Genomic DNA, 14896 nt, shown 5'->3' with positions numbered 1-14896 from the left:
AGCGCGAGCGCAGAGAGAGAGAGAGCGCTGAGCGCAGAGGAGAGAGAGAGCGCGAGCGCAGAGAGAGAGAGCGCGAGCGCAGAGAGAGAGAGCGCGAGCGCCAGAGAGAGAGAGAGCGCGAGCGCAGAGAGAGAGAGAGCGCGAGCGCAGAGAGAGAGAGAGCGCGAGCGCAGAGAGAGAGAGAGCGCGAGCGCAGAGAGAGAGAGAGCGCGAGCGCAGAGAGAGAGAGAGCGCGAGCGCAGAGAGAGAGAGAGAGCGAGCGCAGAGAGAGAGAGAGCGCGAGCGCAGAGAGAGAGAGAGCGCGAGCGCAGAGAGAGAGAGCGCGAGCGCAGAGAGAGAGAGAGCGCGAGCGCAGAGAGAGAGAGAGCGCGAGCGCAGAGAGAGAGAGAGGCGCGAGCGCAGAGAGAGAGAGAGCGCGAGCGCAGAGAGAGAGAGAGCGCGAGCGCAGAGAGAGAGAGAGCGCGAGCGCAGAGAGAGAGAGAGCGCGAGCGCAGAGAGAGAGAGAGCGCGAGCGCAGAGAGAGAGAGAGCGCGAGCGCAGAGAGAGAGAGAGCGCGAGCGCAGAGAGAGAGAGAGCGCGAGCGCAGAGAGAGAGAGAGCGCGAGCGCAGAGAGAGAGAGAGCGCGAGCGCAGAGAGAGAGAGAGCGCGAGCGCAGAGAGAGAGAGAGAGCGCGAGCGCAGAGAGAGAGAGAGCGCGAGCGCAGAGAGAGAGAGAGCGCGAGCGCAGAGAGAGAGAGAGCGCGAGCGCAGAGAGAGAGAGAGCGCGAGCGCAGAGAGAGCGCGAGCGCAGAGAGAGAGAGAGCGCGAGCGCAGAGAGAGAGAGAGCGCGAGCGCAGAGAGAGAGAGAGCGCGAGCGCAGAGAGAGAGAGAGCGCGAGCGCAGAGAGAGAGAGAGCGCGAGCGCAGAGAGAGAGAGAGCGCGAGCGCAGAGAGAGAGAGAGCGCGAGCGCAGAGAGAGAGAGAGAGCGCGAGCGCAGAGAGAGAGAGAGAGCGCGAGCGCAGAGAGAGAGAGAGAGCGCGAGCGCAGAGAGAGAGAGAGAGAGAGCGCGAGCGCAGAGAGAGAGAGAGAGCGCGAGCGCAGAGAGAGAGAGAGAGCGCGAGCGCAGAGAGAGAGAGAGAGAGCGCGAGCGCGAGAGAGAGCGCGAGCGCAGAGAGAGAGAGAGAGCGCGAGCGCAGAGAGAGAGAGAGAGCGCGAGCGCAGAGAGAGAGAGAGAGAGCGCGAGCGCAGAGAGAGAGAGAGAGCGCGAGCGCAGAGAGAGAGAGAGCGCGAGCGCAGAGAGAGAGAGAGAGCGCGAGCGCAGAGAGAGAGAGAGAGCGCGAGCGCAGAGAGAGAGAGAGAGCGCGAGCGCAGAGAGAGAGAGAGAGCGCTGAGCGCAGAGAGAGAGATGAGAGCGCGAGCGCAGAGAGAGAGAGCAGAAAAAGCGAGAAGAAAAGAGAGATGAAAGAGAGAGAAAAGGAAAAGTACAGCAATCTATTCATTATAATATAGATGGAGTATAGTAAATCCTGAACCCTGTAGCATTAACGTGAAATGTTGGTATTTCGGGTAAAATCAAATGTACGACAAGCGTTTAAAATCCTAAAAATACAAAATTAAGAATCATTTCAGGCTTAAAGTAATCTTTATGCACAAGTGCACTACTTTAACTCTTAAGATCCAAATGTATCTCTAGATTGTAAGCTCCTGTGAGCAGGGTCCTCCTCACTTCTTGTTCCTGTAGGCCATCTTGTTATGTTGTATACGAATTGTTTTGTCCTGTCTACCCTTTGTACAGCACTGCAGAACATGGCGGTGCTATTATAATAATAATTTTGGGCAGATAATGCTGGAAGAGAGGAGTATTACTCACTGTCAATGCCTTTTTGTTGAAGCTGCATGCGAGCAAATTCAGTGACCACAGCACAACTGTAAGGGAGAACATGTATAAATGATACAGAATACAAACGCACGGCTTATCCTGCACCCTCTGTTCAGTACTTTACATACTGGAGTGTAAGCTCTGCGGAACAGGATTGGCTATCCTAGTTAATTATCTCTTTGTTTTTCCATGTGTCGCATTATAACTCTATAATAATGGAAGTTTCTATCCCTGCATGGTTGGTGTATACTTGTGTTAGATTGCAAGCTGTGGTTCACACTGTATACGCCTGTGTATATTATTAGAGCGTAAGCTCTTCTGACATACTCACGTCAGGTCTCTGTTAAACTCCTGCACAGGGTTATAGAATACTTGGTTTGCACTGGGGGTAAATGACTTTGGCTTTTCCCTCGGTGATAATCGTCTCTCCGGGACCCTCTGTCACAGCAGACCCCTCCATGTTTTTGGTACCGAATCCCCTTCCAATGAGTTGCTGTTTCGGTTTGAAAAGAAGGGCAGCAAAAGGGCAGATCCTACAAACAGCTGCTCGCATCGGGTGTATAGTTATGGAGAAATAAACCTGAAAGAGAAAAATAAATGAGTGCTGTGATAACTTAACATTAATCCTGAGACTATCAGCTGCTACAATAACCAATGCGCCCCAGTAAATAATACTCTTATCGCCCATGTGACCCGTACACCAACATCATGCATTCCCCAATACTTAATATACTCCCGCCCATTATCTTTATTCAGGCATCTCGTAATACTCTTACATTCAGTTCACAAACTGATACTCCTGCCATCCACGTCTTACCCCGGCATGCTCACTAGGGCGCCGCCATCTTGACACACAAGCTGCAGCTGGTCACGTGCTCGAAACAAGCGAATCACAAGGCGACGGACGGGAGCCCCGGCGGCTCAAATCTAGTCAGTCGCGTCATTCGCTTCTATTTCATTACTACGGCATGCCTGTAGAGGGAGAAAGCGCTCCTGAATTAACATATATCTACCAAATTAATTCAGATAACAATTTTGTCAGTGTATAATTGTCTAGTTATATATACATATATATAATTTTATAATATATATAATTTTTTTTTGTTTTTACACTTTTATAACATTTGATCCCAATTGAAATGTATAGAGTTAACTGCTGCATACAATGTTACTTTCTGTGAGGTTTGTATAATTCATACAGACTTGTGTAGATGCAGCAGGATTCTTCTTGGCGTCATTCGCTGTTTGTCGAATATTATGCTGAATAAAAATGAAAGTTAACAAAAACTGTTATGACATTAAAGCCAACATTGCTCTTTGTGCTTGTAATTATACATTATTACCATATATATATATATATATACGCACGGTATGGCGCCAACAATTTCCATAGCGCTTCTTACACTGAACTAGAACTGAGGGACTAAGACCACCCGCTGCATCAGGGAAAGAGGGTCCCGCTTGAGGCTTGCAATGGAGAGCTGTGCTAGGAACCATTGGCCGATTGTCATGATGTCTCGTGATCAATCACTGTAATCCTTTTGCGTAATAATGTGCGTCCGCTCCTTGAAAGCCTCCCTGCTCCCCAATGTGTCCGGTTCCTTCTTCCCGATGTCTGAAGGAAGAGTCAGCGCATGTCACCACACACCGGAATGGCGGTGATACGGGCTACCTATAGGCCAGTGCCGGCTAGCAGCGCTGTAAAAGCTAATGTTCTTATTTGGTATATATATATATATATGGTCGTCCGATACCTGTGGGTCCTGTGCTACATACATGGTGAAAGTGACCTCTCGGGCATTCTGGACCCGGATAAGGTCTCCCCGGCTTTATTCTTCGTGGAAATGCTCCAGAAGAGAGGAACTGGAGGGGTCCGAGTATGTGGCCAACCACAGGGCATACCCGGGAACTGTCCGAGACGGGGGATCGTCGTTGCGGCGCGACCCCCCACTTCCCCTCCAACCATTGCATGTATCCCGTCAGCGGCACATCCCACCCAAATCCCGCAAGGGTGGGCTCTGGGTAGCCAGAAAGTTCCCATGTATGTTTAACGAACAGGGTCTTGAGGCACGTATATGTCAGACAGACTGCAGAGGGAAGCATTAGGGGAAAGAGCTCCTTGCGGGGATCCGGGGCCGTCAGCCCCTAACACTGTATGGGGGCATAAATGGGTAAGCCAGCAGATGCTCAAAGTAGTCAGTCTGTGGGAGGATAGCGATCCTATTGAAATCAATGCACATGCGCCTGGGGGGTCCGCAGCTTTCCCCGAGCCGGGACTTACCGGAGGTGAATATATAACGTGGAGATCTCCCTGCAAACCATTAATCGGGTGAGGTGGGAGGTCAGGGGCAAATGCAACTCAACAATACAAAGATTTCAAGGGGCCGCGCAGCTATCATTTGTGTTAAACTGCATAAGATGGCGGAAAAATGCCCTTTTTAAACCCGTCCTGTTCAGAAGCTCTAAGATGCACCCCCCCCCCCGGATTTTCCCAGGAATAGACAGATTTTAAAAAAGAGAAAATTTAAATATTTTAATAACGTAACACGGCTTTAGAAACATAATTCCAGTACTTTTGATATCTGGACCCTTCTCAGACATTATTATTTATCTCCTTAATATAAAATGGTATATTTTTCTCCTTGAGTGTAACCCCCAGCCCTGTATACAATAATAACCCCCCAGCGCTATATACAGTAATAACCCCCCCTAGCGCTATATACAGTAATAACCCCCCAGCGCTGTATACAGTAATAACCCCCCTAGTGCTGGTATACAGTAATAACCCCCTAGCGCTGTATACAGTAATAACCCCCCTAGCGCTATATACAGTAAAATAACCCCCCCAGCGCTGTATACAGTGATAACCCCCCTAGCGCTATATACAGTAATATAACCCCCCCAGCGCTGTATACAGTAATAACCTCGCCGTTGTTAGAAACCTCATTTTGTTCCAATAATCTCCCTTTATCTGTAGGCCACCATTTTTTGTCAGTCATGTGATATTTTGAGTCGATGCTTTATGGCAATGCTAATGAAGTGTACATGGATGGGTGATCAAGACCGAGTCATTTTAATAATTACCACAGGAAGCATGATATGGGGGTAGTGTGTTGTGTGTGTTTAGTAGATGAGATAACAGAGCGAGAACTCATGTGGCTGAATACAAATGGCTGATAAACAGCTGCCTGAAAACACTATATTATGCAAAAACTATAACCTAATATTTTTGAAAATAGATGTTGGTGGAAGGTCAACTTTAATCAAATACATTTTTCTTCACGTGCGAGAAACGTAAGAATGGTCCCAGGACGTCAAGCACATACCGTACTTCATGATGGCTTTTGACGATCCGTAGTGGCAAATCTCATACGTTTTACCATATATGCAAGTTAAAGGGGAAAGCCTTACACTTATAGCTACATAGGAAGGTACCCTCTGTAGTCAGCGACTGATAACACCGGCAGCTTTAAAGTGACAGTTTGATCCCTGAGACCAGTCCGTGGAGTGGGACGCCTGCTATGGCCGTTACTACCATGATAGCCACTGCAGTAAATAAAGTAAAAGCGCCACCATGCAGCAAGATTATCTATTGTGAGACCAGCATGCAGGAAAATGCTTCTTCTCTGCTGACATGCAGCTATCATTAACAGTGACATCACAGGCTCCAGCCTCCTGTGAAAAAAATAAAAAGCACATGAATTTATAGATATTTGTGTCTTTAATTTAAAAATATGGCTGAGGAACACAATTCCCATCACTTCCAGCCACAAATCCCCCCCCCCCCCCCAGATACGGATTGACGATCAGCGCAGCAATGGATTGCAGACCTGGATCTCGCGGAGGGCTTCCTCGGCTTGAGCTCCATCAGCGTCCCACCTAACCAGGCTGTCCAAACGCTCTGTACCCAGTGATAGGGGTTGGTGGGACACATCGGTTGGTATGGACATAGTTGCCTAGGTATATAGTGCAAACGATGTCACCTACATCAGACAAAACTAAGCAAAACTACAAAAATTGGTCCGTGTGCCTGGCACTGAAAGAGTTAAGGTCTAGCACATGCTAAGGAGCACACAAGTGAAGCCCTTCCCGTGTTTTAACCCTGGCTTGCTGAAAATCCATGGCGATGCATTTTTAACCGCATGTGTCCCGCAACGCTGTGATGATCTTGTTGCATGCAGTATATGAATTATATTACGTTAGGGCAAGGGGTAAGAGACGCAATCTAAAGATCCACTTATTCTACTATATGAAATATTTTTTTTCTTATCCCAGCAAGGCCCTTGAGGGGACACCGTCTAGATCGTCTTAGCTCTTGTTTTAGGGGGTACGGTTATAGGTGAATCTAGGGAAGGGGCTTTACCAAAGATTTGCCTTTATATTACCCAATGACAGCTTTTAACGGAAATGTGTAGAGCGGTGAGAAGAATAAGGGATTGTATTTGTACAATACTGAGACTTTTCGGGCTGTATAGCCCTGTCATACACAGCAAACGTTACGAGCTCCTAGACCAGGGGTTCTCAAACTGTGGCCCTCCAGCTGCTGCAGGACTACATCTCCCATAATGCTCCTTCAGCTAAGGGGCTGGCGGAGGAGTATGGGAGATGTAGTCCTGCAGCAGCTGGAGGGCCGCAGTTTGAGAACCCCTGTCCTAGACCGTATCTCCCAAGGGTCCCGTATTGCACAGTACAGTCCCGGGAAGGAACACGTAGAGTGAGGGTGTGTGCACATGTATGTATGATATATATACATATACACATATTAATGTAATTGAGCAGACATTTAACATATTCTTGCTATTGCATATAACTATTCCATGCATAGTTTTAAGTTACATTGATATTGCCACGTTTTAATGTTATCTGGTATAAGTGAAATTAAGATATGTACAGGACTGTTTCTTTTTGTATAAAAACACCTATATATAAATAAAAGATGATGATGATGATGATGATGATGATGATAATAATGCTACATACTGCAGACAGCACATTCCCACTTCCTGTCTGCATCTCCGTCTCTGACATCCCAGACTTCCAAATGTGGTGTCTGACTCTGTCGTGCGATAATCCACTGCTGCTGCCTTTGTTTGGTTTTCCCGCACCCCTCCTCCTCCGTGTTTCCTTTCTGTCTATTCTTGGAAGCTCGATGCTCTATTCGTCTCTCCTGGGTGTCTGCTCCATCACTCTGCAATGTATTGCCTCCCCTGTCTATCTCTCCCGTCGTCTGTTCTATTATTCGACTTTCTATTAACACCCCTTAGACTGTAGTCTGCTCGGTTTCTCGATAATCGATTCTCGCCTCAACGGCCCGGCTCTTGATTTTGTCGCTCTGATGCATTTCCCCGGATTGCTTGTCTGCTCTCTTTCTCGGCGTTCGTTCGCTCTCCCCTGTGTATCTCCTCCATAGTCTGGAATCGGTACTATCGGCGATCTAGTGGATCCCCCTGTGAATCTTCGTTGGTTCGGTCCGTCTGGCTTGTCCGTCTCCTGCAGTTACCGGCTCGGTACGCTCCATACTTTTAACGTTTCCCATTGTCTTTGACTCTAGCCATCCGCCGTTCATCCGAGTCTTTGCCCTGCTCACATTAATCCTTAACATCACTTCTGTGGCCCAACACCAGAAACCTCGTTTGTGTTATCGCTATAACGTAGCGCAGATAGTGCGCTATTCCGTCACATACTGACTTCCATCTCTAATTTAGACTAATTTACACATTTTATCTACGCTCTGGATAGGCGCTCTATTCATCTCGCCTCTCAATTATCCCCTCTCCCCCACAGCTTGTCTGCCGCTCTCGGCGATCTATTGATTGTGTCTGGACCCATAGTCTGGCTCAGTTTACTCGGCGCTTGTTCCATCTTCCCTGGGCTTCGAGTTATCGGGGTTGGCTACCTTTCCCCTTCCTGGCGATGAATGGCCGCTGAGACCCGAGCAGCGGAAACGGCGACCGGGGGGAGCGGACCGCGGTGTGAGTAGGAGGACCGACCACCGGGTAGGTTCACTCTCCATGTTGCAACAGGCTCCATCATGTGGTTCCCCTAATATAAAGCCTCAGTCGCCATCTTTATTTATCCCATACTCGGCCCCTCCATCTATTAAACGGCTAACAATCCAAAGCAGCCATGCTGGGGTCGTATGGGGTATCTGAAGATGGAGTACATATAGGTTTCCTGCTTACTTCTCTATACCTCATGCTTTACAGCAAATTGTGTCATTTCTATACTATTAAAGCTATATATATATGTATATTATATATATATTATACATAATGTCTGTGTTAGTGATCCTATGTCACAAACACTATCGGTATATATCAGTTATTTCACTGTGAATTGCTATAATGTATATAATGTATATCTTTAAACCCCCCCCCAAAAAAAAATATCCAGCTAGGCCATCATTCTCATGCATGTTATCTGTTTGCTCACCTCCCCCTGTGTATACAAGAAGCTCTGCCTGCACTCACCTCCCCCCAGAAACCACCCTATGCAGGCAGCGACCACCATTTTAACCCTTTGTTTAAATAAACTAATTCTATATACACCGCCCCAGTTAAAATGTTAGACTTTTAACTTCGGTAACGGTCATGCAAGGGTTATGTTGTAGGCCTGCGATCGTACCTCGCGACGTTCTTCCTTTGCGTATACGTTTTGTAATATTGTCTTATAAATTTGTTATTAATCTGTGATTCTTAATGTGCCAGAAAGCATCCCGCTGGGTCCTGAATGGGTTAAAACATCTGTCACGTCTCTTAGGCAGTAAAAAATATGAGTGGGACCTTATTTTATATGTAAGTTGGGGTCTGTCGCTTGAGTCACACAACCGACCTCTCCCAAGATACTGTGACTATTTAACAAATATTGATTACTGTGTTACTTTCCATGTAAACAGTTTGGAATTCCGCTGGGAGGAGGAGAGATTTATACATTGTAACAGTTTATTGCATAGTATGGAACACGTATTCAAGGGAGTTTTAATTTACTGAGAGGGCTGGTAAATAAGTGGGACAACCTCCCAGCAGAAGTGGTAGAGGTCATTATCTTCCGCCTCGATTATTGTAAGTCTGTAATAGATGGTCTCCATCACCCGTCTCACCCCTCTACAATCCACCATGAGTGCTGCTGCCAGACTTATCTTCCTCTCCCATCACTTTACTAACCTCTCTCCCCTCTGTCAGTCTCTTCACCGGCTGCCTGTGCGCTTCAGGATTCTCTTCAAAATCCTCACTCTTACTTTCAAAGCCCTTCACAGCGGCTCCCCTCCCTACATCTCCTCACTCATCTCCAAATACTCTCCTCACTGCTCTCCACTCATCTCCAAATACTCTCCTCACTGCTCTCCACTCATCTCCAAATACTCTCCTCACTGCTCTCCACTCATCTCCAAATACTCTCCTCACTGCTCTCCACTCATCTCCAAATACTCTCCTCACTGCTCTCCACTCATCTCTAAATACTCTCCTCACCACTCTCTCCACTCATCTCCAAATACTCTCCTCACCACGCTCTCCACTCATCTCCAAATACTCTCCTCACTGCTCTCCACTCATCTCCAAATACTCTCCTCACTGCTCTCCACCCATCTCCAAATACTCTCCTCACTGCTCTCCACTCATCTCTAAATACTCTCCTCACCACTCTCTCCACTCATCTCCAAATACTCTCCTCACTGCTCTCCACTCATCTCCAAATACTCTCCTCACCACGCTCTCCACTCATCTCTAAATACCCTCCTCACCCCTCTCTCCACTCATCTCTAAATACCCTCCTCACCGCTCTCTCCACTCATCTCTAAATACCCTCCTCACCGCTCTCTCCACTCATCTCTAAATACCCTCCTCACCGCTCTCTCCACTCATCTATAAATACCCTCCTCACCCCTCTCTCCACTCATCTCTAAATACCCTCCTCGCCCCTCTCTCCACTCATCTATAAATACCCTCCTCACCACTCATCTCTAAATACCCTCCTCACCTCTCTCTCCGCTCATCTCTAAATACCCTCCTCGCCCCTCTCTCCACTCATCTCTAAATACCCTCCTCGCCGCTCTCTCCGCTCATCTCTAAATACCCTCCTCACCGCTCTCTCCGCTCATCTCTAAATACCCTCCTCACCTCTCTCTCCGCTCATCTCTAAATACCCTCCTCAGCGCTCTCTCCGCTCATCTCTAAATACCCTCCTCGCCCCTCTCTCCACTCATCTCTAAATACCCTCCTCGCCCCTCTCTCCACTCATCTCTAAATACCCTCCTCGCCCCTCTCTCCACTCATCTCTAAATACCCTCCTCACCCCTCTCTCCACTCATCTCTAAATACCCTCCTCACCCCTCTCTCCACTCATCTCTAAATACCCTCCTCACCGCTGTCTCCACTCATCTCTAAATACCCTCCTCGCCCCTCTCTCCACTCATCTATAAATACCCTCCTCGCCCCTCTCTCCACTCATCTCTAAATACCCTCCTCGCCGCTCTCTCCGCTCATCTCTAAATACCCTCCTCACCGCTCTCTCCACTCATCCAATCATCTCCTTCTATTCTCTCCTCTGATTTCTATCCCTATCCTCTGGAATTTCGTCGCAACTCCCCCCCTGTCGGCTTCGGTCCTTCAAAAAATCCCTTTGCGACCCATATTCCTTTAGCTCCCCCTTCCCAGTCCATTCCCTGCAGTACTGACACCAGGGCTGCTGCTCCATCCTTACAGCGCTTGTGTAATAAACCCCAACTCCCTCTAGATTGTAAGCTCTTGTGAGCAGGGCCCTCCTCCCCTGTTGTCATCTTATGTCCCGTCTACCCTTTGTACAGCGCTACAGAATCTAATGGCGCTATATAAAATAAATAATCATATTAATGTGAGGGTATTAAACATGCATGGGGCAGGTATACGGCTCCTGAATCTAAGACGGGACCAACGACTGATTAAGGTCTTTACAGCAGGAGAAACGAGCGACTAGATGGGGGCCGAATGGGGCCGATCTGCTAATTCTGTGTTTCTATGTAAAAAAAAAATCTTATGTAGAGTAATTAGTGAATAGGAGGAGGATTCGGGGAGGAGACGGTTCCGCTGTAATATCTGTTATTATGGGAGTCCAGTTGGTGCCGTTACTGGTGGGACTGGGGGGAGCGAGTGTTCTTGGTGCTTATTGTGCCTTCGCCCTGCGGGATGGTAAAGTGGTCACCTTGTTGTCATGTTTTGGATTATTGTTCATTATTTCTTAACAGTCCGTGGCTCCTGCCATAGCTTTAGAAATTTGAGTAGAATATAATATATATATAATGTGTAGAACGCGTCTCCCCTGCCCTGTCCTCAACTCGTTTATTGGTTTAAAAAGGAGGAATAATCACAGTCATTTCGTGACAGGTATCTCAGGTGACTGTCCTCACTCATATACAGATAATCTTTATATTACCTCTGAGGTACCCCTCAGCTGTCTCGCAGGCTGCTGTGTGGTTATGGCGGACGGAGCGCCGCTGGGTTGACTCCTGAACCCGTCCGTGGTGAGGAAATCTGCGTGTATGTAAGAGGCACTTACTGTCCCTTTTAAAATGTGAAAATCTTACACTCGCACACACGCACACACACACACACATTCATACACACACACACACACCGGTCGGCCATCCTCCGTTAGCCCTGGCACGGTGCGGGGATCATTCAAGCTTCCTGCCGCTCGCAGTCAGATGTAATTACTCAGGGGTCAGTGGAACAGACTGATGCTAGCACATTCACTAGCCGCGGCCAGCGGGCCCCGCGCGTGTTATGGTAAGCCGGCTCGCACGGACGAGTCTCGGCAGGATCACAAGCCCAGGCCCTGTCTCACTGGGAGAGAGACCCGAAAAAAAAAAAAAAAAACCCAACCCGCCCCTCTTTAACAAGCTTAAGATGTCGTTTTAATAGAGGACTTCAGTAAAATTAGCGAAACAAACACGGAATGTTGTCCTCGTTGCCTGCCGGGGATTCTGCCGTCGGTAAGGATTCTCGTGTAATTGATTGATTCCATCGCATTGTTAAAAGTTTTTCTGCCCCGTCGTCATTGGTCAGTCCGAGGCTCCTGTAGGCTTTGGTTGTAGAATATGTACATTATCTGGGATATTATCGAATATTATTAACTCTTTTGCTTCATGTCTTTCCTCCACAGCCTCTGCACCCTCCCCTGTATCCCTTCCCATCGGCCTCTTGTGCGGCCCCCGTCTTCTCACCATGTCTCAGACCCTCCAGATGGAGATTCCCAACTTTGGGAACAGTATCCTGGAATGTCTGAACGAGCAGCGACTCCAGGGACTTTACTGCGATGTCTTTGTTGTGGTACGCGGGCACCAGTTTCGGGCCCACCGGGCCGTGCTGGCGGCCAGCAGCTCCTACTTCAGAGATCTGTTCCACAACAGCAAGAACCCGGTGGTGGAGCTACCAGGATCGGTCCAGCCGCAGTCCTTTCAACAGATCCTGAGCTTCTGCTACACGGGAAGGCTTAGCATGAACGTGGGGGACCAATTTCTACTCATGTACACGGCTGGCTTCCTGCAGATCCAGGAGATCATGGAGAAAGGAACAGAGTTCTTCCTGAAGGTCAGCTCTCCCAGCTGCGACTCCCAGGGGCTTCACCCCGAAGAGACCCCCAGCTCAGAGCCACCGAGTCCAGCGGCGGCAGCTGTGGCGACCGCTCCGCCGCCGGCAGCAGCTCTCTCCTCGTCTTCTTCCTCCGCCGCCTCTTCCCGAGCTCCACGGGTGAAGACCGAGAGCCACGAGTCGGAGGCGGTGCAGTGCACACCCGTGGCCAAGAGACTCTGGGATGGGGGGCAAAAAGAAGCCGGCGGTGGGGTCCGGAAGGTGGCCAGGTTCTCTCAAGGAGGAGGTGGAGGTAACCAAGCACCGGTGGCGCCACAGGGATCCGAGAGAACAAGTCCTGGCACTTCCAGCGCATACACGAGCGACAGCCCTGGCTCGTTCCACAACGAAGAAGATGACGAAGAGGAGGTGGGAGAAGATGGAACCGAGGAGCAGTACAGGCAAATCTGTAACATGTACGCCATGTATAGCATGATGAACGTCAACCCGGCGGGCGAGACCCCAGGTATGTGTGCCTCGGTTTATTGCCTCCTTTATGATGTTTTGTTCATATATATAACTGTATATGTGAATAGAAATTCCCTCCCAGGGCACCCTGTAAAGTAAAGTATCAGAAAACCTTTCTCTGGTTTCTTTGGCGCATTTGGCACGGTGTCTGAGGGTAGACGAGCAGGCCCGCTATATATAACTTCATTGTAAGGGAGGTGATGAAACTTCCTAGTTTGAGTGAATTTGTGTAAGGGGCACTTTCCGGTGGTCCGACCTCCCCTGTGAGTGCCGTTGTCCAATGTTCTGGCTGTGCGCTCCCCCCCCGTCGCCCCGATGCGTTTCTTATACCCGCGCCTGCAAAATTATTATTATTTTCTTCCAGCCACTGAAAAGGTAGAAGCGCTTCCGGACCCCGTGGTCTCCGAATCGAGGAATCGCGTGCGCGTGAGACAGGACTTGGCCACTCTTCCCGCGGAACTCATCAGTCAGATCGGGAACCGCTGCCACCCCAAGCTCTACGAAGAGGGGGACCCCGCCGAGAAGATAGAGCTGGTTACAGGTTAGTCTCCACTACGCCGAGCGGAGATTGTGAAGCATTCGACGTGACGTGGAATTATCACAGTAGGCTTCTATGGTGTTCTGTACTTAACGGTGATGGAGACTAAGTATTAACCCACAGAATGTTGTTTCCTCTCTCTTTTTTTTTTTTTTTTAGGTACCAATGTCTTTATCACCCGCGCTCAGCTGATGAACTGTCACATCAGCGCTGGCACACGGCATAAAGTGCTTCTCCGCAGGCTCCTGGCGTCTTTCTTTGACAGGTGAGCGGTGGGCTAGACCAGGGAAGGATGCGCGAGAGGGCTAGCCATGCAGAGAAGGCATAGGGCTAGGAGGCATAGGGCTAGGAGGCTAGTGGGGGGGGGTGAGTTTGTAGGTGGCTGTGGGGTTACTTGAATAAAGGAGCTAGTACGTCAGAGGTGCCGGAGTAGGCGTTTGGGGGTAATTGGGGAAAGTTGGGGCAAATCAAAGAGCGGTGAGAGGGACTAAAGTATGTGTTCAGGAGCTGTATGTACATGTGTTAATGAATGTCCGTGTCGTTTGGGCATAATTCACTCACTCTCTCTTCTACCGCGGCAGGAACACGTTGGCTAACAGTTGCGGGACTGGAATTCGCTCCTCCACGAACGACCCCAGCCGGAAACCACTGGACAGCCGAGTGCTGCACGCAGTCAAATGTGAGACCCCAGACTTCAAATCGTTAAATGTGGTCATTAGATGGTCCTTAGAAGACGGGGGGAGCCTTGGGGGTGGGGGGTGGTAGCGCATGGGCATTTTAGAGCTGGGGGTTATTTGATCCTTTTTATTAATGTGCCCCGTAGGCAGAATGCGCATGATCTCTACTAGTTTGGCGTTGTGCTGGTTGGGAGATCTCCTACCCGTGGTGACCGACCATTTATTCTATTCACAGTTTACTGCCAGAACTTTGCACCCAACTTCAAGGAGAGCGAGATGAACGCCATAGCGGCGGACATGTGTACCAACGCTCGCCGTGTGGTGCGCAAGAGCTGGATCCCCAAACTGAAGCTGCTCATGGCCGAGGGAGACGCTTACACATCGTTCATCAACGACACCGGCAAGATGGAGCCCGACCTGGTCGGGGGCGGTGGAGCCGCCGGCGACCACGGGTCCGGATACGACGGGGGTCTGAAGGATTGCGCCGACCCCTTTCCCACTCACCCGTGAAATGTAGATCGCCCCCTCTGCCTCGCAGCGGGGAGGACAATAAGGTACTCAGGAGATGGGCCGTCATCACCGCACGAGGATTTCAGCAGCATGGCAGCGCGTCGCTACACGATCATGAGACTGGTGCGGATGCGCTCGGTATCGCTATACACCGCTGCATGAGGTACTCCGTATCATTTACCCAACGCCGCGTGTCCATTATCAGTATACAGTTATACGCAGTGTCATTATATAGCCCAGCC

The 14896-nt window shown here is 49.3% G+C and overlaps 2 protein-coding genes across 2 annotated transcripts in view; one reads left to right on the top strand and one right to left on the bottom strand.

Moving 5' to 3' along the window:
• LOC149271701 (tRNA (guanine(26)-N(2))-dimethyltransferase-like) overlaps positions 1-2278 on the bottom strand; it is a 17805-nt gene extending 15527 nt beyond the window's left edge. Inside the window, exons 1-2 of the mRNA XM_089507190.1 lie at positions 2189-2278; positions 1849-1904 (exon numbers count right to left, since the gene is read on the bottom strand). Of these exons, the coding sequence (XP_089363316.1) occupies positions 1849-1876 (28 nt within the window). The 5' untranslated portion in view covers positions 1877-1904; positions 2189-2278. The remainder of the gene's footprint in view (positions 1-1848; positions 1905-2188) is intronic.
• A 9778-nt stretch (positions 2279-12056) lies between these two features.
• Positions 12057-14654, top strand: LOC149271700 (nucleus accumbens-associated protein 1-like). The gene is made up of 5 exons (XM_089507189.1): positions 12057-12927; positions 13294-13470; positions 13627-13732; positions 14049-14146; positions 14380-14654. Exons 1-5 carry the CDS (start codon positions 12057-12059, stop codon positions 14652-14654), a joined length of 1527 nt encoding a protein of 508 aa, XP_089363315.1.
• The last annotated feature ends 242 nt before the right edge of the window (positions 14655-14896 follow it).

Source organism: Sceloporus occidentalis, unplaced genomic scaffold (genome assembly GCF_023333645.1).
Source record: "Sceloporus occidentalis isolate IW3139 unplaced genomic scaffold, rSceOcc1.0.p SCAF_472, whole genome shotgun sequence".
NCBI classification, from domain to species: domain Eukaryota; kingdom Metazoa; phylum Chordata; class Lepidosauria; order Squamata; family Phrynosomatidae; genus Sceloporus; species Sceloporus occidentalis.
This window is presented reverse-complemented; position numbering and strand designations above follow the sequence as displayed.